This window comes from Oncorhynchus tshawytscha, linkage group LG28, assembly GCF_018296145.1.
Source record: "Oncorhynchus tshawytscha isolate Ot180627B linkage group LG28, Otsh_v2.0, whole genome shotgun sequence".
NCBI lineage: Eukaryota > Metazoa > Chordata > Actinopteri > Salmoniformes > Salmonidae > Oncorhynchus > Oncorhynchus tshawytscha.
Genome location: NC_056456.1, coordinates 3,607,521 through 3,633,011, shown reverse-complemented (window position 1 = coordinate 3,633,011; position 25,491 = coordinate 3,607,521). Strand labels below are relative to the sequence as shown.

Genomic DNA, 25,491 nt, shown 5'->3' with positions numbered 1-25,491 from the left:
TCATACTACACTGGCTCCGATGCTCGTCAGATGTGGCAGGGCTTGCAAACTTTTACAGACTACAAAGGGAAGCACAGCCATGAGCTGCTCAGTGACACAAAACCACCAGATGAACTAAATAACTACTACTCGCTTCGAGGCAAGTAACAGTGAAACATGCATGAGAGCATCAGCTGTTACAGACGACTGTGTGATCACGCTCTCTGTGGCCGATGTGAGTAAGACCTTTAAACAGGTCAACATTCACAAGGCCACAGGGCCAGACGGATTACCAGGACTTGTGTTCCGAGCATGTGCTGACCAATTGGCAAGTCTTCACTGACAAGTGCTTTGAAAGGCTGGTAATGGCTCACATCAACAACATTTTCCCAGAAACCTTAGACCCACTCCAATTTGCATACCGCCCCAACAGATCCACAGATGATGCAATCTCTATTGCACTCAACACTGCTCGTTCCCACCTGGATAAAAGGAACAACAAGCCTGAAACCCTTTCTAAAGACTGTTGACATCTAGTGGAAGCTGGGAACTGCAAACTGTTCTATAGGAACTGCAACCTGGGTCCTAGTTATTTGTATATCCCATAGGCTAGCATTGAAATGGCCTGTGACTTCAAAATACGTTTTTCTGGATGGATTTCCCTCTGGTTTTTGCTTGCCATATCAGTTCTGTTATACTCACAGACATTATTTTAGCAGTTCTAAAACTGCAGTGCTTTCTATACAATGTTACCGAATCATACTTAGGCAGCCTTTTCCCCTGTTGGTTTTGTGGGAAGTTAACTTTGTTAGAGGCATCATAGCCCTGTTAATAAGCTTCACAGTCATTTTGTATTGTTTATTGTTGGTGACATTCTAATAAAAAGGAAAATGTACGCTCAAAACGCTGCATGATGGTGACTGGTGTGCGGGATAATCAGCAGCATGATAACCAAGAGGCCGGAGAGGGATTATACGTGACACAGTCAAACAGATAATGCCTTATCACCAACGCGGAATTGTAAACACAACATGCAAATCAGCACACACAACATTCCATAATTAAGCAATAAGGCATTAGAGGGCGTGGTATATGGCCAATATACCAAATCAAATTATATTTGTCACATACACATGGTTAGCAGATGTTAATGCTAGTGTAAGGAAATGCTTGTGCTTCTAGTTCCGACCATGTAGTAATATTTAACAAGTAATCTAACAATTTTACAACAACTACCTGAGCTGTTGAATTGCAACTCTACTTTTTCTCTATAATGACACTTAACTTGTTTGATAGCCTTGCGGAGGGAATAGCTACACTGTTTGTATTCGGTCATGTTTCCGGTCACCTTGCCCTGATTAAAAGCAGTGGTTCACGCTTTCTTTTTTGTGCGAATGCTGCAATCATTCCACGGTTTGTGGTTGGGGAAGGTTTTAATAGACGCTGTGTGTTACAACATCACCGATGCACTTGCTAATAAACTGGCTCACCGAATCAGTGTATTCATCAATGTTATTGTTCGACGCTATGCGGAACATATCCCAGTCCAGGTGATCGAAGCAATCTTGAAGCGTGGAATCAGATTGGTCAGACCAGCGTTGAACAGACCTGAGCACGGGCACTTCCTGTTTTAGTTTCTATCTATAGGCTGGGAGCAGCAAAATGGAGTCGTGGTCATTTTTTCCGAAAGGAGGGTGGGGAAGAGCTTTGTATGCGCCGCGGAAGTTATAATAACAATGATCCAGTGTTTTGCCAGCCCGGGTGGCGCATTCAATATGCTGATCAAATTTAGGGGGCCTTGTTTTCAGATTGGCATTGCTAAAATCCCCAGCTACAATAAATGCAGCCTCAGGATATGTGGTTTACGTAGAGTGAAATGACGTTCTTTCAGGGCCGTCGATGTGTCTGCTTGGGGGGGGATATACACGACTGTGATTATGATCGAAGAGAGTTCACTTGGTAGATAATGTGGTCGGCATTTGATTATAAGGAAATCTAGGACAGGTGAACAAAAGGACTTGAGTTCCGTTATGATCACACCACGACTCGTTAATCATAAGACATACACCCCCGTCCTTCTTCTTACCAGAGAGATGTTTGTTTCTGTCGGTGCAATGCGTGAAGAAACCAGGTGGCTGTACCGATGCTGATGACGTATCCCGAGTGAGCCATGTTTCCGTGAAACAAAGAACATTACATTCTCTGATGTCTCTCTGGAAGGCAACCCTTGTTCGGATTTCGTCTACCTTGTTGTCAAGAGACTGGACATTGGTGAGTAGTATGCTCGGGAGCGGTGCGCGATGTGCCTGTCTACAGAGCCTGACCAGAAGACCTTCCATCTGCCCCTTCTGCGGTGCCGTTGTTTTGGGTCGCCGGCTGGGAACCAATTCATTGTCCTGGGTGGTCTTCCAAACAGAGGATCCCCTTCGTGAAAGTCGTATTCCTGGTCGTAATGTTGGTAAGTTGACGTTGCTCTTATATCCAATAGTTCCTCCCGTATGCAATAAAACCTAAGATTTCATGGGGTAACAATGTAAGAAATAACACATAAAAATACTAAATACTGCATAGTTTCCTAGGAACGTGAAGTGAGGCGGCCATCTCTGCCGGCTAAGGGCTGTTCTTAGGGACATGACAAATAACAAACTTATATTATAAACTGGCTGGTTCGAGCCCTGAATGCTGATTGTCTGATAGCCATGGTATATTGGCCATATACCACAACCCCCTGAGGTGCCTTATTGCTATTATTAACTGAATGCTGATTGGCTGACAGCCGTGGTATTTCAGACCTTATACCACGGGTTTGACAAAACACTTATTTTTTCTGCTCTAATTCCGTTCGTAAACAGTTTATAATAGCAATACTGCACCTTAGGGTTTGTGATGTCCAGGCACTCCGCGTTGCGTCATGCATAAGAACAGCCCTTAGCCATGGTATATTGGCCATATACCACACCCCCTTGGGCCTTATTGCTTAAATATACCACTGCTGTCAGCCAATCAGCATTCAGGGCTCGAACCACCCAGTTTATAATATAATTTTGCAGTGGTGGAAAACTATCAGACTTGAGTAAAAGTAAAGATACCTTCATAAAAAATGACTCAAGTATGAGTTGAAAAACTACAAACTTTCCCACTTCCTGGTTGGATTTTTCTCAGATTTTCGCCTGACATATGAGTTCTGTTATACTCAAACAGTTTTAGAAACTTCAGAGTGTTTTCTATCCAGATGTACTAATAATATGGATATATTAGCTTCTGGGCCTGAGTAGCAGGCAGTTTACTCTGGGCACACTTTTCATCTGAATGTGAAAATGCTGCCCCCTATCCCAAACAGGTTTTAAATAAAAAATGACTCAAGAAAAAGTAAAAGTCACCCTGTAAAATTCTACTTGAGTAAAAGTATTTGGTTTAAAATATACTTGAGTATCAAAAGTAAAAGTATAAATAATACAACAATTCTTATATTAAGCAAACCAGTTTCTAGTTTTTTAAATTTTATTTACGGAAAGTCACGGGCACACTCTAACATTCAGACATAATTTACGAACGAAGCATGTGTGTTTTGTGAGTCCGCAGTTGGGATGGGACCAGGGATGTTCGGTTGATAAGTGCGTGAATTTGACCATTTTCCGGTCCTGCTAACCGTTCGAAGTGTAACGAGCACTTTCGGAAGGAAAATGTATGGAGTAAAAAGTATAATATTTTCTTAAGGAATGTAGTGAAGTAAAAGTAGTCAAAAATACAAATAGTAAAGTAAGGTACAGATACCCCAGAAAACGACTTAAGTAGTACTCTAAAGTATTTTTTACTTTACACCGCTGTAATTGTGTTATTTGACGTGTGTCTGTTTTGACACGCTAATACCCAAACAGAGTTCCATATCTAGCCACCTATTGGCACACTCAAGATGGCGTCTTTTTCATTCCACTTTCGGCTGCGAGGGCGTCTCGCAAGTGTCAAAGTAGTGTTGACAGTGGCTGCAGGAACTGTCAGGGTGAGGTAGGTAACATCCCAGAACCGAATGGAGTAATTATCGCGTTACATTTCTTGAAAACCAACCCACCACATTCATTATAACACTGTAAACAGTGTAAACCTCCAACGAAGCCATGACAGAGGACCCGAGTGCTCAAACCTGGTCCATCAACAAGGACGATTATGTGCTCAACGAGGTGATTGGTGAGTATGCCGCTAGACACCTAGCTAGCATGCTAACGTCATAGCTAAGCTGGCTTTCTTGCAAGACAGCTAACTAGCTCGCTAATTTATAGCTGGTCAGCTAAACCTACAGCTAACCACCAACCGTAGTTTTGATAGCTAGCAAATATATTGAAGTAACGTTAGACATAGGCCAAACATCCGTTTATCAGTTGTGCGTTTCATGGATTACTAGCTAGCTAGGCAGCTAATTAGCGTAGCTAGCTTTCCGAAGCTACTGGAGCTAGCGAACTAGGTAAATCAGGACAAGTGAAGTGCTAGCTAGGGGCAGGATGGAGGTGGGTGGTTCCCTTTTTCCTCTGAAAAAAGGCATGATAGGGCTTAATGAGACACTCATACCTTGTGTTAGTGTGGAGTTGGTAGCTACTAGATGAGTCAAATCAAATTTTATTGGTCACATACAAACGGTTAGCAGATGTTAATGCGAGTGTATCGAAATGCTTGTGCTTCTAGATCGACCGTGCAGCAATATCTAACAAGTAGTCTTACAATTTCACAACTACTACCTTATACACACAAGTGTAAAGGAATGATTAATTAAGAATATGTACATACAAATATATTGATATGTACATACAAATATATTGATGAGCAATGGCCGTGCGTCAAAGGCAAGATGCAGTAGATGGAATAGAGCAGAGGTGGGACCAAGTCTTTGTTTTACAAGTCTCAATTCTTGGCTCTCAAGTCCTAAACTTTGAGTTTCGAGTCCTAAACAAGTCATAATGTGCTCTTCACCAAATGTAATCCCATGTCATGGTTTTTAACGAGTAATAGTTAGTATATTACATTTATGCAAATCATGAATGCTTTAATAAATATCTATATATATTTATTACTTTACAAATAAATGTTATATATCCATGGAAATACATGGGTAGCCATGAGAAAGACCCCCCTCTCAATCTGTGCGGAAGAGGCGTGGTAGGCTGGGTCTGGTCATGTGGGGTGGTTGCTCCTGAAGATGAATTAAGTAGCAGTGTCTGCTGGCCATCCAATATGGCAATTCACATAGAAATACATCACCTAAAACAGCCTTTGCTGTGTAGAATAGAGAATCGAGTACAGATCTATATATTGCATTTCTATCTGGAAAACTGTATCTGAATGCGGTGCCTCAGATGAAATAAGCCGCCATTCATTATCAATGGAGAAAGGTCAAAACTGCGGAGGCCAGCAGAGAGGGGGATGGTAGGATTTGTGTGAAGCATAAACACAGAGGTTAAAGCACTCGCCGTATCAGCAGATTAGGAAGAGTACACAACCATTCTAGGAGGCACTCTGCCACAAATGTGCTCATTTGATCTTGTCCAGCTCCAAAAAGCGTGGTGGCTTGTCAATCAGCAAGTCTAATCTAGGCTAGCAGTGAGGATGGCACATAACAATACAGGCTCCAGACATCACAAGCCAGAACCCATGAAACAAACAAGTTACACACACTCATAAACACACAACCTCGTGTGATGGATAGCTGTCGGCTATATTAGCCACAACTTACTGTTCTTTGTGCAGCTTCAAATGTCGAACGAAGTTGGAAATTGTTTCGACTCCGTCTGTAATTTTCTATCCGCTTGTTTTGCAAGTTGCAATCTGTTTTTTTGTTGATACAACGCCGCCTTTTATATCCGAAAAGAATTATTTTGGGTACCGTCTTTCCATCTAAATTCACCCGCTGACGTTCCTTTGCACTTCCACGCACAATTTGATTGGCTGCTGTCCGATTCAAATTGTAATCTGTTAAATGAAGAGTTGATGCGCTGCACACTTTTTAATAGCATTTTTTATATTTGGGCTTGGGGAGGGTGTCAGGTCGAGTCATAAGCGTCAAGTCACGAGTCATTGGTGTTAAAGTAGAGTTGCAAGTCATATTTGTGTCATGTGACTTGAGTCCACACCTCTGGTATAGAGTCTAGTGTATATACAGTGGGGCAAAAAAGTACTTAGTCAGCCACTAATTGTGCAAGTTCTCCCACTTAAAAAGATGAGAGGCCTGTCATTTTCATCATAGGTACGCTTCAACTATGACAGACAAAATGAGAAAAAATTCCAGAAAATCACATTGTAGGATTTTTTATGAATTTATTTGCAAATTATGGTGGAAAATTAAGTATTTGGTCAATAACAAAAGTTTCTCTCATTACTTTGTTATATACCCTTTGTTGGCAATGACAGAGGTCAAATGTTTTCTGTAAGTCTTCACAAGCTTTTCTCACACTGTTGCTGGTATTTTGGCCCATTCCTCCATGCAGATCTCCTCTAGAGCAGTGATGTTTTGGGGCTGTTGCTGGACAACACGGACTTTCAACTGGGGTTGAGATCTGGAGACTGGCTAGGCCACTCCAGGACCTTTAAATGCTTCTTAACCTCTTGCGTCGACCCGAGACGCAATCGTCCCATCTAGCCATCAGCAAATGCAAATGCGCTACGCCAAATGCTAATAGCACTCGTTAAAACTCAAACGTTCATTAAAACACACATGCAGGGTACTGAATTAAAGCTACACTCGTTGTGAATCTAGCCAACAAGTCAGATTATTAAAATGCTTTTCGGCGAAAGCATGAGAAGCTATTATCTGATAGCATGCAACACCCCGAAATACCTGAAGGCGACGTAAACAAAAGAATTAGCGTAGCCGGCGCTACACAAATAGCAGAAATAAAATATAAAACTTTTATTACCTTGGACGAGCTTCTTTGTTGGCACTCCTATATGTCCCATAAACATCACTATTGGGTCTTTTTTTTTTCGATTAAATTGGTCCATATATACCCAAAATATCCATCTATGGAAACTGTGTGATTCAGAAAAAAACACCGTTTCAAAACGCTACGTCATTTTTTTAAATTAAAAAAGTCGACGATAAACTTTCACAAAACACTTCGAAATACTTTTGTAATCCAACTTTAGGTATTAGTAAATGTTAATAATCTATCAAATTGATCACGAGGCGATGTGTATTCAATAGCTCCACGATTTCAAATCATCTTCCGAAATCTCTCTTCCAAAACTTCTTGTCGGAGACCGGATGGAAAGTGGTCTCCCTCGTTTGATCAAGAAACAACGAGAAGGCAATTGACAAGACTGGTGACATCGTGTGGATGCTGTAGGACTTGCAATCTCGGCCCCATTTAATTTCGTGCCCCTTAGACAATACATGCAAGTGGCGCATGGATATTTTTTTCAGTTTTCAGTGATCAGTTTTTCTTGCGCTTTTCGATGAAACAGACGCTCTGTTAGTCACAGCGGTGATTTAACCAGTTTTAGAAACGTGAGAGTGTTTTCTATCCACACATACTAATCATATGCATATACTATATTCCTGGCATGAGTAGCAGGACGCTGAAATGTTGCGCGATTTTTAACAGAATGTTCGAAAAAGTAGGGGGTCGACTTAAGAGGTTTTAAGAAGCCACTCCTTCGTTGACCGGGCGGTGTGTTTGGGATCATTGTCATGCTGAAAGACCCAGCCACGTTTCATCTTCAATGCCCTTGCTGATGGAAGGAGGTTTTCATTCAAAATCTCACGATACATGGCCCCATTCATTCTTTCCTTTACACGTATCAGTCGTCTGGGTCCCTTTGCAGAAAAACAGCCCCAAAGCATGATGTTTCCACCCCCATGCTTCACAGTAGGTATGGTGTTCTTTGGATGCTACTCAGCATTCTTTGTCCTCCAAACACGACGAGTTGAGTTTTTACCAAAAAGTTATATTTTGGTCTGACCATATGACATTCTCCCAATCTTCTTCTGGATCATCCAAATGCTCTCTAGCAAACTTCAGATGGGCCTGGACATATACTGGCTTAAGCAGGGGGACATGTCTGGCACTGCAGGATTTGAGTCCCTGGCGGCGTAGTGTGTTACTGATGGTAGGATTTGTTACTTTGGTCCCAGCTCTCTGCAGGTCATTGACTAGGTCCCCCCGTGTGGTTCTGGGATTTTTGCTCACCGTTCTTGTGATCATTTTGACCCCACGGGGTGAGATCTTGCGTGGAGCCCCAGATCGAGGGAGATTATCAGTGGTCTTGTATGTCTTCCATTTCCTAATAATTGCTCCCACAGTTGATTTCTTCAAACCAAGCTGCTTACCTATTGCAGATTCAGTCTTCCCAGCCTGGTGCAGGTCTACAATTTTGTTTCTCGTGTCCTTTGACAGCTCTTCGGTCTTGGCCATAGTGGAGTTTGGAGTGTGACTGTTTGAGGTTGTGGACAGGTGTCTTTTATACTGATAACAAGTTCAAACAGGTGCCATTTAATACAGGTATAGAGTGGAGGACAGAGGAGTCTCTTAAAGAATAAGTTATAGGTCTGTGAGAGCCAGAAATCATGCTTGTTTGGAGGTGACCAAATACTTATTTTCCACCATAATTTGCAAATAAATTCATTAATTTTTTTTTCTCATTTTGTCTGTCATAGTTGAAGTGTACCTATGATGAAAATTACAGGCCTCTCTCATCTTTTTAAGTGGGAGAACTTGCACAATTGGTGGCTGACTAAATGCTTTTTTGCCCCACTACATATGAGATGAGCCATGTAGGGAATGTAAACATTATATAAAGTGGCATTGTTTAAGTGACTAGTGACAGATTTACTACATCCAATTATTAAAGTGGCTAGAGATTTGAGTCCGTATGTTGGCAGCAGCACTCAATGTCAGTGATGGCTGTTGAACAGTCTGATAGCCAACAGAAGTTGTTTTTCAGTCTCTCTGTCCCCGCTTTGATGCACCTGTACTGACCTCGCCTTCTGAATGATAGCCGGGTGAACAGGCAGTGACTCGGGTGGTTGTTGTCCTTGATGTTCTTGATGGCCTTCCTGTGACATTGGGTGGTGTAGGTGTCCTGGAGGGCAGGTAGTTTGCCCCCGGTGATGCGTTGTGCAGACCTCACTACCCTCTGGAGACCCCTATGGTTGTTGGTGGAGCAGTTGCCGTAACCGGTGGTGATACAGTCCGACAGGATGCTCTCGATTGTGCATCTGTAAAAGTTTGAGTGTTGTCAGTGACAAGCCAAATTTCTTCATTATCCTGAGGTTGTTGCACCTTCTTCACCATGCTGTCTGTGTGGGTGGACCATTTCAGTTTGTCCATGACTCGTACGAAGAGGAACTTAAATCTTTCCTCTTTCTCCACTACTGTCCCTTCAATGTGGATAGGGGGGTACTCCTTCTACTGTTTCCTGAAGTCCACGATCATCTCCTTTGTCATCTCCTTTGTTTTGTTGACATTGAGTGTGAGGTTATTTTCCTGACACCATACTCCGAGGGCCCTCACCTCCTCCCTGTAGGCCGTCTCTTTGTTGTTGGTAATCAAGCCTACCACTGTCGTGTCGTCTGCAAACTTCATGATTGAGTTGGAGGCGTGCATGTCCACGCGGTCGTGGGTGAACAGGGAGTACAGGAGAGGGCTCAGAACGCATCCTTGTGGGGCAACAGTGTTGAGGATCAGCAGGGTGGAGATGTTGTTTCCTATCCTCACTGCCTGGGGGCGGCCCGTCAAAGTCCAAGACCCAGTTGCACAGGGCAGGATCGAGACCCAGGTTCTTGAGAATAATGATGAGTTTGGTGGGTACTACGATGTTAAATCCTGAGCTGTAATCGATGAACAGCATTCTTACATAGGTATTCCTCTTGTCCAGATGGGTTATGGCAGTGTGATTGCGTCATCTGTGGACCGATTGGGGCGGTAAGCAAATTGGAGTGGGTCTAGGGTGTCAGGTAGGGTGGATGGTGATATGGTCCTTGACTAGTCTCTCAAAGCACTTCATGATGGTGGAAGTGCGTGCTACGGGGCGATAGTCGTTTAACTCAGTTCCCTTAGCTTTCTTGGGAGCAGGAACAATGGTGGCCCTCTTGAAGCATGTGGGAACAGGAGACTGGGATAGGGATTGATTGAATATGTCCGTAAACACCAGCCAGCCAGCTGGTCTGCGCATGCTCTGTGGACGCGGCTAGGGATGCCGTCTGGGCCAGCAGCCTTGCGAGGGTTAACACGTTTAATTGTTTTCCTGACGTTGGCTCCGGTGAACTAAAGCCCGCAGGTTATGGTATCGGACCCTGTCAGTGGCACTGTATTGTCTTCAAAGCAAGCAAAGAAGTTGTTTAGTTTGTCTGGGAGCAAAACGTCGGTGTCCGCGACGGGGCTGATTTTCTTTTTGTAATCCGTGATTGACTGTAGACCCTGCTACATACCTCTCGCGTCTGAGCCGTTGAATTGCGACTCTTTGTCTCTATACTGATGCTTGGCTTGTTTGATTGTCTTGCGGAGGGAATAGTTACACTGTTTGTATTCGGTCATGTTTCCGGTCGCCTTGCCATGATTTAAAGCAGTGGTTCGCGCTTTCAGTTTTGTGCGAATGCTGCCATCAATCCGTGGTTTGGGAAGGTTTTAATAGTCACCGTGGGTACAACATCACCGATGCACTTGCTAATAAACTCGCTCACCGAATCAGCGTATTCATCAATGTTGTTGTTTGAGGCTATGCGGAACATATCCCAGTCCACGTGATCGAAGCAGTCTTGAAGCGTGGAATCAGATTGGTCGGACCAGCGTTGAACAGACCTGAGCACGGGAGTTTACTGTTTTAGTTTCTGTCTTTTGGCTGGGAGCAACAAAATGGAGTCGTGGTCAGATTTGCTGAAAGGAGGGCGGGGGAGGGCTTTGTATGCGTCGCGGAAGTTAGAGTAGCAATGATCCAGAATGCTGCCAGCCCAGGTCATACATTCAATATGCTTATCAAATTTAGGGAGTCTTCTTTTCAGATTTGTTCAAATACACAGCTACAATAAACGCAGCCTTAGGATATGTGGTTTCCAGTTTACATAGAGTCCAATGAAGTTCTTTCAGGGGTGTCGAGGTGCCTGCTTGGGGGGAGATATACACGGCCGTGATTATAATCGAAGAGAATTCTCTTGGTAGATAACGTGGTCGGCATTTGATTGAGGAATTCTAGTTCAGGTGAACAAAAGGACTTGAGTTCCTGTGTGTTGTTATGATCACACCACGACTCGTTAGTCATAAGGCATACCCTGCCCTCCTCCTTACCAGAGAGATGTTGCTTTCTGTCTGTGCGATGAGTGAAGAAACCGGGTGGCTGTACCAACTCTGATAACGTGTCCCGAGTGAGCCATGTTTCCGTGAAACAGAGAATGTTACAATCTCTGATGTCTCTCTGGAAGGCATCCCTTGCTCGAATTTCGTCTACCTTGTTGTCAAGAGACTGGACATTGGCGAGTAGTATACTCGGGAGCGATGTGCCCGTCTACGGAGCCTGACCAGAAGACTGCTCCGTCTGCGGTGCTCTTGTTTTGGTTCACCTACTGGGATCCATTGTCCTGGGTGGTGGTCCAAACAGAGGATTCACTTCGGGAAAGTTGTATTCCTGGTTGTAATGTTGGTAAGTTGACTTTGCTCTTATTTCCGGCTGTATGTAATAAGACTTAAGAATTCCTGGGGTAACAGTGTAAGAAATAGTACATTAAAAAAAAACTAAATACTGCAAAGTTTCCTAAGGACGCGAAGCGAGGCGACCATCTCTGTCGATGCCATGTCCTGTATTTCAGGCTTTTGTTTCTGTGAAATTGGCTGGTTTGTATAATGCTGTATGTTTGGTATTGTAGCTGAAGTTTGAGTCGTAAAGGAGACCACTAAGACTTGATACAGAGGAAAATCGTCTTAGAGACCTGAATAAGGCCAAACATCTCACAAATCACTGTTGATACAAATGCCAAAGATGTCAAAAACCTTGCAACAAAGGGATATTAATTATAGTATATTAGCTATATAATTAATATCCTTCCAGCAAAGGATATATATTATAGGAACTTAGATGTATTACTTGTATTAATTTTATTTAACCTTTGTTTAACTATGCAAGTCAGTTAAGAAAAAAATATTATTTACAATGACGGCCTACAAAAGGGCAAAATGCCTCCTGCGGGGATGGGGGCTGGGATAAAAAAATATATATATATATATATATAGTTGAAGTCGGAGGTTTACATACACTTAGGTTGGAGTCATTAACTTGTTTTTCAACTACTCCACAAATTTCTTGTTTAACAAACTATATTTTTGGCAAGTTGGTTAGGACATCCACTTTGTGCATGACACAAGTAATTTTTCCAACAATTGTTTACAGACAGATTATTTCACTGTATCACAATTCCAGTGGGTCAGAAGTTTACATGCACTAAGTTGACTGTGCCTTTAAACAGCTTGGAAAATTCCAGAAAATGATGTCATGGCTTCAGAAGCTTCTGATTGGCTCAAATGATGTCAATTAGCCTATTGGAGGTGTACCTGTGGATGTATTTCGAGGCCTACCTTCAAACTCAGTGCCTCTGCTTGACATCATGGGAAAATCAAAAGATATCAGCCAAGACCTCAAATGTTTTTTTTAGACCTCCACAAATCTGTTTCATCCAATTCATCCATCCAAAATGCCTCAAGGTACCACGTTCATCTCTGCAAACAATAGTACGCAAGTATAAACACCATGGGACCACACAGCCGTCATACCGCTCAGGAAGGAGATGCGTTCTGTCTCCTAGAGATGAACGTACCTTGGTGTGAAAAGTACAAATCAATCCCAGAACAACAGCAAAGGACCCTGTGAAGATGCTGGAGGAAACAGGCACAAAAGTATTGATATCGACATAACCTGAAATGTCGCTCAGCAAGGAAGAAGCCACTGCTCCAAAAACCAGCATAAAAAAGCCAGACTACGGTTTGCAATTGCACACTAGGACAAAGATCGTACTTTTTGGAGAAATGTCCTCTGGTCTGATGAAACACAAATAGAACTGTTTGGGCATAATGACCATCGTTATGTTTGGAGGAAAAGGGGGAAGCTTGCAAGCCGAAGAACACCATCCCAACCGTGAAGCACCGGGGTGGCAGCATCATGTTGTGGGGTTGCTTTGCTGCAGGAGGGACTGGTGCACTTCACAAAATAGATGGCATCATGAGGATGGAAAATTATGTGGATATATTGAAGCAACATCTCAAGACATCAGTCAGGACGTTAAAGCTTGGTCACAAATGGGTTTTCCAAATGGACAATGACCCCAAGCATACTTCCAAAGTTGTGGCAAAATTGCTTAAGGACAACAATGTCAAGGTATTGGAGTGGCCATCACAAAGCCCTGACCTCCATCCTATAGATAATTTGTGGGCAGAACTGAAAAGGCGTGAGCGAGCAAGGAGGCCTAGAAACCTGACTGTTACACCAGCTCTGTCAGGAGGAATGGGCCAAAATTCACCCAACTTACTGTGGGAAGCTTGTGGAAGGCTACCCAAAATGTTTGACCCAAGTTAAACATTTAAAGGCAATGCTACCAAATACTAATTGAGTGCATGTACATTTCTGACCCACTGGGAATGTGAAATAAATAAAAGCTGAAATAAATCATTCTCTTTACTATTATTCTGACATTTCACATTCTCAAAATAGTGGTGATCCTAACTGATCTTAGACGGGGAATTTTTACTAGGATTTAATGTCAGGAATATTGAAAAACTGTGTTGAACTGTTTTTGCCTAAGGTGTATGTAAATTTCCGACTTAAACTGTGTGTGTATATGTATGTGTGTATTTATGACGAGAGACAACAAGACATGGTAGCGGCACTAAACATGGTACACACATTATTGGGCCCAGACAACAGCACAAAGGGCAAGAAGGTAGAGACAAAAATACATCATGCAAATCAGCCACAACTGTCATTAAGATTGTCCATGATTGAGTCTTTGAATGAGATTGAGATAAAACTGTCCAGTTTGTGTTTGTTGGAGCTCGTTCCAGTCACTAGCTGCAGCGTACTGAAAAGCGGAGCTTTTGTGTGTACTTTGGGGGACATTTAACAGAATGTGACTGGCAAGAGCGGGTGTTGTATGTGGAGGATGAGCGCTGCAGTAGGTATCTCAGATGAGGGGGAGGGAGGGTTTTTAATAAGCATCAGCCAGTGGGACTTGCAACGGGTATACAGAGAAGACCAGTTTACAGAGGAGTATAGAGTGCAGTGATGTGTCCTATAAGGAGCATTGGTTGCAAATCTGATGGTCGAATGGTAAAGAACATCTAGTTGCTCGAGAGCACCTTTACCTGCCGATCTATAAATGATGTCTCCGTAATCTAGCATTGGTAGGATGGTCATCTGAATCAGGGTTAGTTTGGCAGCTGGGGTGAAAGAGTAGCGATTACGATAGAGGAAACCAAGTCTAGATTTAACTTTAGCCTGCAGCTTTGATATGAGCTGAGAGAAGGAAGAGTAATGTCTAGCCATACTCCCAAGTACTTGTATGAGGTGACTACCTCAAGCTCTAAACCCTCACAAGTAGTAATCACACCTGTGGGGAGAGGGGTGTTATTATTACCAAACCACATGACCTTTGTTTTGGAGGTGTTCAGAGCAAGGTTAAGGTTAGGGAAAGCTTGTTGGACACTAAGAAAGCTTTGTTGAAGAGCATTTAACACAATCTGGGGAGGGGCCAGCTGAGTATAAGACTGTATCACCTGTATGTAAATGGATCAGAGAGCCTTCTACTGCCTGAGCTATTTTGTTGATGTAAATTTGAGGAGAGCGTGGGGCCTAGGATCGAGCCTTGGGGTACTCTCTTGGTGACAGGCAGTGGCTGAGACAGCAGATTTTCTGACTTTATACACTGCACTCTTTGAGAGAGGTAGTTAGCAAACCAGGCCAAAGACCCCTCAGAGTCACCAATACTCCTTAGCCGGCCCACAATAATCTAATTGTCTACCATATCAAACGTTTTGGCCAAGGCAATAAAAATAGCAGCACAACATTGCTTAGAATCAAGGGGAATGGTGACATCATTGAGGACCTTTAAGGTTGCAGCGACACCTAAATAACCTGAATGGAAACGAGATTGCATACCAGAGCGAATACTATGACTTTCTTGATGTCTAATCAGTTGATTATTGACAAGTTTTTCCAACACTTTTGATACAGGGCAAAATAGAAATAGGCCTATAATAGTTAGGATCAGCTTGATCTCCCCCTTTTAAATAATGGGCGAACCGTGGCTGCCTTCCAAGCAATGGGAACCTACCCAGAAAGGAGAGACCGGCTTGGCGATGATAGGGGCAGCAACCTTAAAAAAGGGGCTAAACCATCTGACCCAGATGTTTTTTGGGGGTCAAGTTTTAGGAGCTCCTTTAACACCTCGGACTTAGTGACTGCCTGCAGAGAGCAACTTTGTAGCGGGGCAGGGGGAAAAGAGGGATTAGCATCGGGGATAGTCGTATTGGAAGGGGTGGGAGATGAGGAAATGTTGGACGGGCAGAGGCATTTCTGAGTCAAATAGGAGTCCTGACTTAATGAGTGGTGATTTAAAGAGCTCAGCCTTGTGCTTCTTGTCAGTAACAACCATGTCATCAACTTTAAGGGACATGGGCAGCTGTGAGGAGGAGGGTTTATTCTCCAGGTCTTTAACCGTTTTTCAAACGAGAGCCAGTCCGCCTGAGTATGCGCGTGCTGAGCCTTTCGCCAAATGCAATTCTTGAGGTGGAGTAGCTCTGCAAGTTCACGGTCTAACCAGGGGCTGAACTTGTTTTTAATTCTCATTTTCTTTGTGGGGGTGTGTTTGTTAACAATACCACTGAAAATATAAAAAATAAGTTCCAAGCGTCTTTGACAGAGGGGATCAAGCTGATTCCTGATTGTTTGGGGACCGACTTGGTGGAGACAACCGAGCACTGAAGGTGATCCTTGGCAAAGATTGCCACTCCCCCACCTTTGGAAGATCTGTCTTGCCAAAAAAGGTTATAACCTTACTGGTTATAACCTTTTAACATCAGTATTCAAAACACTCTTCCTTAACCACGTCTCAGTAATAACCAACACATCTGGATTGGAGCTTTGAACCCACACTAATACCCACACTTTCAAAAATATAACTTCTAATGTTAACGTGCAGAAAACCTAGGCTTTTACGGGAGCAGAAATCAATGAAGCAGATATCAGAGCACACGTCAGAATTGGGGCTAGCAACAGTAGGTGGGCCAGGGTGTACATGCACATTTCCAGATATCATCAACAGCAATACAATCAAGGCACGGCAGAGGACAGAGAGAGCTCTGCAGTGCTGATTTCATGACATCTGAAAGTGCATCGGATGGCAACAAGATCATGTTGTACAGCAATTTCATCAGGTAACTTGAATAGAAAGCCGGCGAGAGGTGGTTAGGATGGGATAGGAGGCCAAAAGTCTGTGTAACCAATAGTCAGAGTCCCGAGCGTGGGAACAAATAGTCTGTCCCACTGTTGGGTAAAGAAAGTTCGTAGTCAACAAAGCATGCAGGAGTTGTAGCCATAGTTTTTATTAGTTCTAGGCTTATTAGTAGTTGTACAACATTATTATGCTGTTAATGTATATACAGTACCAGTCAAAAGTTTGTAAACACCTACTCATTCATACTACTGGCTTCATCAATAAGTGCATCGATGACGTTGTCCCCACAGTGACTGTACGTACATACCAGAAGCCATGGATTACAGGCAACATCCTCACTAATCTAAAGGGTAGAGCTGCCACTCAAAGAGCGGGACACTAACCCTGAAGTTTGTAAGTAATCCCGCTCTGCCCTCAGACAAACCATCAAACAGACATGGCGGCAATACAGGACTAAGATTGAATCGTACTACACTGGCTCCGACGCTCGTCAGATGTGGAAGGGCATGCAAACTATTACAGACTACAAAGGCAAGTTGCGACCTGCCCAGTGACACAAGCCTACCAGACGAGCTAAATTGCTGCTATGCTCGCTTCAAGGCAAGTAACACTGAAACCTGCATGAGAGCATTAGGAGTCTTTTTGACCATTTTTGGGGCTTTCCTCTGACACCGCCAAGTATATAGGTCCTGGATGGCAGGAAGCTTGGCCCCAGTAATGTCCTGGACTGTACGCTCTACCCTCTGTAGCGCCTTACGGTCAGATGCTGAGCAGTTGCCATAGCAGGCGGTGATGCAACCAGTCATGTTGCTCTTGATGGTGCAGCTGTAGAACTTTTTGAGGATCTGGGGACTATTGCCAAGTCCAACTGATGAATCTGGGCCCCTATTTCAATAAAAGGGTGCTTTGACACACTACTCTTAGCATCCTTCCTATGTTGACGGCACAGGCGGCAGAACATTCCTAGACGGGATGGAGAGTGTAGTTTAGTGGAATTACTGGTGGCAAGTATTAACAAGTATTACAACACTTCACATAATGCTGTAGACTAGTACAGACTAAATTTGCACAAACATTTTTACCCCTAGCCTAATTAAAGGAAATTTGACTAACCATGTGGCGTATTATATAGCCACAGGGTCAGTCTGTAAATTTTAAGCCACTTTGGGTCCCATTCGGATTGCCTATGGTGCACACTTGGCCTTACTCCTCTCCTCCTCATCCTCCACCACTCTCCTTTTATCTACTCTTTCTTCTGCGCTCCTCTCTCCTTTTCTCCTTCCATCTCCCCTCCTGGCTCTCTCCTCTCAGCTCCATTCTGGCCCTCATGCATTTCTACCTTAGTCCTGGGATTCTGCCTCTTCTCTGGCCTACACAATCACCTGACCTCAACCGAATTGAGATGGTTCGGGATGAGTTGGACCACATAGAAGTGTTTTCTTCTGCGTATAGTAAGCCATACACTTGTTATAAAATGATAGCTTAAGCTTTTAAAGAGTTAAAGAGTTAATTTAATTCCGGCTGATTTGACGATAGCAAGCTAAGGTGACGTTACCTGACACTCTTGTCCCTGCTCCCTCTTTCTCTTTCGCTGCTGTGGCTGGAAATACTTCAATAAACTCATCTGAGAAAAAAAATCTAATCAAGGTCCGATAAATGTATTTATCTTGCTTGCACTTGATACAGTTCCAAACGAAGTAGCTAGCTAACTTGCTCGACTAGTAATGTTAACCATGTTTCTATCCTCAACATACTTGTGGACATTGGATAGCTTATTGCCGTTACAATTGTGGCAGCAATATTATAGATCTAAATTATGTTTGAGCTTTTATGTGATAGCTAGCTTGTGTAGTTGGCTAGCTAATGTTAGTCAAACAAGCAAGCTAACATACCTTTCTTGCAGTTTCTCACGAAGGTGCACTCTGAGGTGATTCAAGTGAATTGTGTTTCGCGCCGCAGAGCTTCTATCGAACACTGGTCACTCGCACACTGTGTTTCTTGAGTTGCGGGCTACCTGCCACAGCTCACAGAGCTAAATAACCTTCAGAACTGTGTTTATTGAGTTGCAGGCTACCTCACAGAGCTAAATAACCTTCAGAACTGTGTTGAACCCAGACAGATTTTTTTATTGACCAAGAAAAGCAAATGTGGTTTACGGAACTTTATTGAAACTATGTTTGGTAGACATAGGATGTTTCTTTTTGTGTGGCGGCAATGATTCTGCCGTGGCGCATGCCCACACTTACGCAGAGGAAACACTACTCTGCAGTCCAACCCATCCCCATCTCAATTGGGTTGAGGTCGGGTGATTGTGGAGGCCAGGTCATCTAATGCAGTACTCCATCACTCTCCTTCTTGGTCAAATTTCCCTTACACAGCCTGGAGGGGTGTTGGGTTATTGTCCTCTTGAAAAAGAAATGATAGTCCCACTAAGAGCAAACCAGATGGGATGGCATATCGCTGCAGAATGCTGTGGTAGTCATGCTGGTTATTAAGTGTGCCTTGAATTCTAAATAAATCACAGACCGTGTCACCAGCAAAGCACCCCAACACCATCACACCACCACCTCCATGCTTTACGGTGGGAACCACACATGCGGCGATAATCTGTTCACCTACTCTGCATCTCTCAAAGACATGGATGGTGGTTGGAACCAAAAATCTCAAATTTGGACTCATCAGACCAAAGAACAGATTTCCACCGGTCTAATGTTCATGGCTTGTGTTTCTTGGCCCAAGCAAGTCTCTTATTATTATTGGTGTCCTTTAGTAGTGGTTTCTTTCCAGCAATTCGACCTTGAAGGCCTGATTCACACGGTCTCCTCTGAACAGTTGATGTTGAGATGTGTCTGTTACTTGAAATCTTTGAAGCTTTTATTTGGGCTGCAATTTCCGTGACTGGTAACTATAATGAACTCATCCTCTGCTGCAGAGGTAACTCTGGGTCTTCCATTCCTGTGGCGGTCCGCATGAGCATCATAGCACTTGATGGTTCTTGCGACTGCACTTGAAGAAACCTTCAAAGTTCTTGAAATTTTCTATGTTGACTGACCTTCATGTCTTAAAGTAATGATGGACTGTCATTTCTTATTGCTAAATTCAGCTGTTCTTGCCATAATATGGACATATCCATATTTGGTAAAAGGCCATCTTCTGTATACCACCCCTACCTTGTCACAACACAGCTGATTAGCTCAAATGCATTAAGAAGGAAAGAAATTCCACAAATGAACTTTTAACAAGGCACACCTGTTAACTGAAATGCATTCCAGGTGACTTCCTCATGAAGAAGGACGCTGGTTGAGAGAATGAGTGAGAGAATGCCAAGAGTGTGCAAAGCTGTCATCAAGGCAAAGGGTGGCTACTGAAGAATCTCAAATATAAAATATTTTCATTTGTTTAACACTTTTTTGCTTACTACATGATTCCATGTGTTATTTCATAGCTTTGTCTTCCCTATTATTCTACAAAGTAGAAAAACCCAAGATTGAGTAGGTGTGTCTGAACTTTTGACTGGTACTGTATATATTTGTATTATTTGATTGTTATTATTATTAGATGTTTGCCTTATTGCTCTTGTTACTAATTGTTTACATTTTTAATTTTATTTTATCCTGCAAAATATAAAATAAAATATTTATTTGTTGTAAATACAGGGGTGTTATAGTGACTTGAGTATTGAAACATTACTGTAGATAGTTAGTTTTCCTATAAATGTGCAACTTACATTCTTCCCCAACTGACTTCTTATTGGCTTTTGTTGTAGTTGTTGGGTCAGGTCCTGTAATTTGAGCTATGTCTAGGACTAAAAAGAGAAGACTATTTTACAATTGGATTTATTTATATCTCTTCGTTGTCAAACACGGGAGTTAAATTATTAGCTACTGTAATTTAAACCCTCATGGTTTACCTATGTGTGTTACGTTCTTCCCCCTTTGTCTTCCTCTTGGTTTTGTTGAAATTGTCTGGTTATTAAACATTCATTTAAAACCTGTTGGTTTCCCTGTCCAATGAGTGTGTTGCCATCTAATTTGAATTCTTCTCTCTCTTTTTTTTCTTTTTGTTGAAGTTGTCTGGTAACAAAACATTACGATTAGTTAAACCCTTAGGTGTTCCCAACAGTGGTGTGTCCCAGATAATGGTGCCACTGGCTTCCCTTTGCATGTGTGTTACATTCTAATTCTTCCCCCTACTTTTCCTCTTCAGGGAGTGGTGCCACGGCTGTGGTGCAGGCGGCCTACTGTGAGCCCAGGAAGGAGAGGGTGGCCATTAAACGCATCAACCTGGAGAAGTGTCAGACCAGTATGGACGAGCTCCTGGTAACACACACACACACACTCATTCACTACAGACACATGCCACAGATATGCTCACACACATGCACGCAAACACACACAGACAGGTATGCACGCACTCACATGTTTAGAGCACAATGTCTTTCAGGAGTTGACAGTATAGCAATCAATACTATCTAATAAATACTAGATAATAATTTGATAGCAAGCCCTCTTAAAGGGATAGTGTGATATTTTAGCAATGAAGCCCTTTATCTATTTACCCACAGTCACATGAATTGTCAATCTCACAATATGGCCTCTGGTATAGGCTAGCTGTAGAGAACGGGCTGGAAAAGGTGAGAGTGCAGCAGCAGACACACACACACACACACACACACACACACACACACACACACACACACACACACACACACACAAAATCAGAGGGAAAGACGTTATGACTGCATTGCTGAGACTGTTACAGTCCTCTCAGATTCTCTCTTTCTCTTCCTTTTTTTGCAGAAAGAGATCCAGGCTATGTCCCAGTGCCACCACCCCAACATCGTGTCCTACTACACATCCTTCGTAGTGAAGGACGAGCTGTGGCTGGTGATGAGGCTACTCAGTGGTGGTAAGTACTACTGTTAGAATACATTTACTAATGGCTGCCCCTGCACTGACCTTTCAAACTGCCTGGGATGGCACGATTGGGATGACATGGAATTGAGATTGATACCAGGTTGTTGCCAGCTCGACTGTTAATATAGTGTTGATATTAGTAATGAAATTGTATTTGAAATAGAAGTTTGTTCTTGAACTACCAGACCCCATCTCCATCCCAGGTGCCTGCTTACCAAGCTCTTTTGGCCACAGAGCAGCAGCTTTTCTCCAGCTGTGGCCTTGACTCTCAGCCTAGTACTGTCCATCCTCCTGGCATGCAGTAACACTGCCAAGAGATAGATGAGGGATAGAGCAACTCAGCCCTGACTATCCCTGCTGCCTGTTATGGACACCTTCTTTTATCTCTATATATTCTGTGGTCTACCTTTGCTTGTAATGAAACGTGCATGTGTGTGTGAGCTATTTCTGATCACAAAATCTAAATAACTAGACGTTTGAAGTAAAGTACTATTGACCTAAAAGGACTTGACCAAGAAATTCATGATTTTACTGTTCACCCTCCTATGACGCATGTTGAATCCTACAGCTAACTAATAGTGACCTCTCATTGCTTCCGTCTCTCTCTCTCTTTCTCTCTCTCTCAATCTTTCTTTGTCAGGCTCAGTACTGGACATCATTAAACACATCATATCTCGTGGGGAGCATAAGTCTGGGGTGCTGGATGAGTCGTCCATAGCCACCATCCTTAAAGAGGTCCTGGGAGGACTGGAGTACCTGCATAAAAATGGGCAGATTCACAGGTGCAGTCACATGTTTTTTTTTTGGTAGTTTTTTTTTAACCTAAACTTGATTTCCTTCCAGACTCATATCAAACGTCTCCAATCTAAAATCAAATCTAGAGTCGGCTTTCTATTCCGCAACAAAGCCTCCTTCACTCACGCCGCCAAACTTACCCTAGTAAAACTGACTATCCTACCGATCCTCGACTTCGGCGATGTCATCTACAAAATAGCTTCCAACACTCTACTCAGCAAACTGGATGCAGTTTATCACAGTGCCATCCGTTTTGTCACTAAAGCACCTTATAACACCCACCACTGCGACCTGTATGCGTTAGTCGGCTGGCCCTCGCTACATATTCGTCGCCAGACCCACTGGCTCCAGGTCATCTACAAGTCCATGCTAGGTAAAGCTTCGCCTTATCTCAGTTCACTGGTCACGATGGCAACACCCACCCGTAGCACGCGCTCCAGCAGGTGTATCTCACTGATCATCCCTAAAGCCAGCACCTCATTTGGCCGCCTTTCGTTCCAGTTCTCTGCTGCCTGTGACTGGAACGAATTGCAAAAGTCTGAAGTTGAAGACTTTTATCTCCCTCACCAACTTCAAACATCTGCTATCTGAGCAGCTAACCAATCGCTGCAGCTGTACATAGTCTATCGGTAAATAGCCCACCCAATTTTACCTACCTCATTCCCATACTGTTTAAATTTATTTACTTTTGCACACCAATATCTCTACCTGTACATGACCATCTGATCATTTATCACTCCAGTGTTAATCTGCAAAATTGTAATTATTCGCCTACCTCCTCATGCCTTTTGCACACAATGTATATAGACTCTTTTTTTTCTACTGTGTTTTTGACTTGTTAATTGTTTACTCCATTTTTTTAATTTTATTTTTTAATTAACCAGGTAGGCTAGTTGAGAACAAGTTCTCATTTGCAACTGCGACCTGGCCAAGATAATGCATAGCAGTGTGAACAGACAACACAGAGTTACACATGGAGTAAACAATTAACAAGTCAATAACACAGTAGAAGAAAAGTCTATATACATTGTGTAACTCTGTTGTTGTCTGTCGATCTGTCATCCAGCTGAAGCACCACAGTGTCATAAAGATGAAACAGACTACTGAAACAGGCTCTGATCTGTCATCTAGCTGAAGCACCACAGTGTCATAAAGATGAAACAGACTACTGAAACAGGCTCTGATCTGTCATCCAGCTGAAGCACCACAGTGTCATAAAGATGAAACAGACTACTGAAACAGGCTCTGATCTGTCATCTAGCTGAAGCACCACAGTGTCATAAAGATGAAACAGACTACTGAAACAGGCTCTGATCTGTCATCTAGCTGAAGCACCACAGTGTCATAAAGATGAAACAGACTACTGAAACAGGCTCTGATCTGTCATCCAGCTGAAGCACCACAGTGCCATTCAGCTAGGCCGTAGACACACAGGATAATGACTCCGTTTTAGTAGTATGCACTGATCAGCATGTTTGGCTCAGATTTATGGAGTGCATTTAGCAGGAGCAAATATAGTTTCTGGTTTACAGCTCAAACAGGCCACAGACACACAGGATAATGACTCTGTTTTAGTACTACCTACTGCTTAGTTTAGTTCCATTTAAAGGCGATTCCTCATACTGATTCATCTGGTTAGTCTGTTTTTGTCTGTTCACAGGGATCTGAAGGCTGGTAATATTCTTCTCGGGGATGATGGCTCTGTGCAAATCGCAGGTATGGATGTTCATGTGTCCTAAGACCCCAACTCCCTTAAGCTTATTTACTTCTGTTTTTCCTAATACAAATTATACAACCTTCCTTGCATTTATTCCTCTGGAACAAGTCTATTGGTTGGTTGCCTATCTCTCTGATCTTTCTATCTACCAACTCTCACCTCTCTCCTCCCTTCTGTCTATCCCAGACTTTGGTGTGAGTGCCTTCTTAGCGGCGGGGGGAGATATGACCAGAACTAAGGTCAGAAAGACATTTGTTGGAACGCCATGTTGGATGGCCCCAGAGGTCATGGAGCAGGTGTGTGCGCCAATCCTCATTCTGTTTTTCTTTCTCTCTCTATCTCTTGCTTTCGCTATCACTCGCTATTGTGTCGTGATTGTTTGTCAGCTACCATTTTATCTGTCTAACTGTTAGAACAGATGCTCTTTTAGAAGATATTTCAAAAGATATCTTACAATTATTCTTCCTCTCCTCAGGTCAGAGGTTATGACTACAAAGCAGATATCTGGAGTTTCGGGATCACAGCCATCGAGCTAGCTACAGGCGCTGCCCCATATCATAAATATCCGCCTATGAAGGTGATTTATACACATTTACTTGGAAAGATGTGGAAGCAGTGTCATCTTTATCCCCCTGAAAATCAGTTTCTGTGACTATCCTGGCTAAATATATATGAATTCAATTGCCAACTGATGTTGTCTTACATGTTGTGTGTGTAATAACCTAGTCATGACCTGGTGTTGTGTGTGTGTGTAGGTGCTGATGCTGACCCTGCAGAATGACCCTCCCTGCTTGGAGACGGGCATCCAGGACAAGGAGATGGTGAAGAAGTATGGCAAGTCCTTCAGGAAGATGATCTCACTCTGTCTACAGAAGGAGCCTGAGAAAAGGTGACTATCCCAAACACTCATAATACAATGTATGCCATTTAACAGATGCTTTTATCCAAAGTGGCTTACAGTACAGTGATTGCATACATTTTAGTATATGGCCCCAGTGGGAATTGAACCTACTACCCCGACGTTGCAGGGGCCACGGTCTAACCAACTGAGTCACATCGGACCACTGACTATGTAACTGATCTGAGATGGGTATAGCGCAGGACTATTTCTGGAAAGCTTCCCCCTTCAGGCTTTTGCTTCAACCCTAATCTAACAGATGTGATTCTGGTAATCAGAGAATTTCTCCAAGTTAGCATTGTCCTTTGTATGGCACACCAGAAAGCAGCTATTATTATTATTATTCACCTAGTCATCTTATTCTGCGTCTCAACTTTTCTTAATCCCATTTTTTTTGTTGAGTGGATTCTCTTTCCTCCATGGTGCGTTTACGGTCCTGCAGAGTAGTAAAGAATTGTCTCACTCTGTCTTTCAGACCAACTGCTGCTGAGCTGCTGAAGCATAAATTCTTCACTAAAGCGAAGGTAAGACAGATACTGTGTATACACTGAGTGTACAAAACATTAGGAACACCTACCTAATATTGAGTTACGCACGATTTTGCCATCAGAACAGTCTCAATTTTTTCATTCTACACTAAGGTGTCAAAAGTGTTCCACAGGGATGCTGGCTCATGTTGATTCCAACGCTTCCCACAGTTGTGCCAAGTTGGCTGGATGTCCTTTGGGTGGTGGACCATTCTTGATACACACTGGAAACTGTTCAGTGT

At 43.0% G+C, this 25,491-nt stretch overlaps 1 protein-coding gene across 1 annotated transcript in view; it reads left to right on the top strand.

The window, feature by feature from the left end:
* The first annotated feature begins 3,942 nt into the window (after positions 1-3,942).
* The window catches only part of LOC112226515 (serine/threonine-protein kinase OSR1), a 62,097-nt gene continuing 40,548 nt past the window's right edge, over positions 3,943-25,491 (top strand). Inside the window, exons 1-9 of the mRNA XM_024390870.2 lie at positions 3,943-4,164; positions 20,603-20,715; positions 21,196-21,304; positions 21,953-22,094; positions 23,768-23,823; positions 24,011-24,120; positions 24,300-24,401; positions 24,580-24,713; positions 25,198-25,246. Coding sequence (XP_024246638.1) covers positions 4,095-4,164; positions 20,603-20,715; positions 21,196-21,304; positions 21,953-22,094; positions 23,768-23,823; positions 24,011-24,120; positions 24,300-24,401; positions 24,580-24,713; positions 25,198-25,246 — 885 coding nt within the window. The 5' untranslated portion in view covers positions 3,943-4,094. The remainder of the gene's footprint in view (positions 4,165-20,602; positions 20,716-21,195; positions 21,305-21,952; positions 22,095-23,767; positions 23,824-24,010; positions 24,121-24,299; positions 24,402-24,579; positions 24,714-25,197; positions 25,247-25,491) is intronic.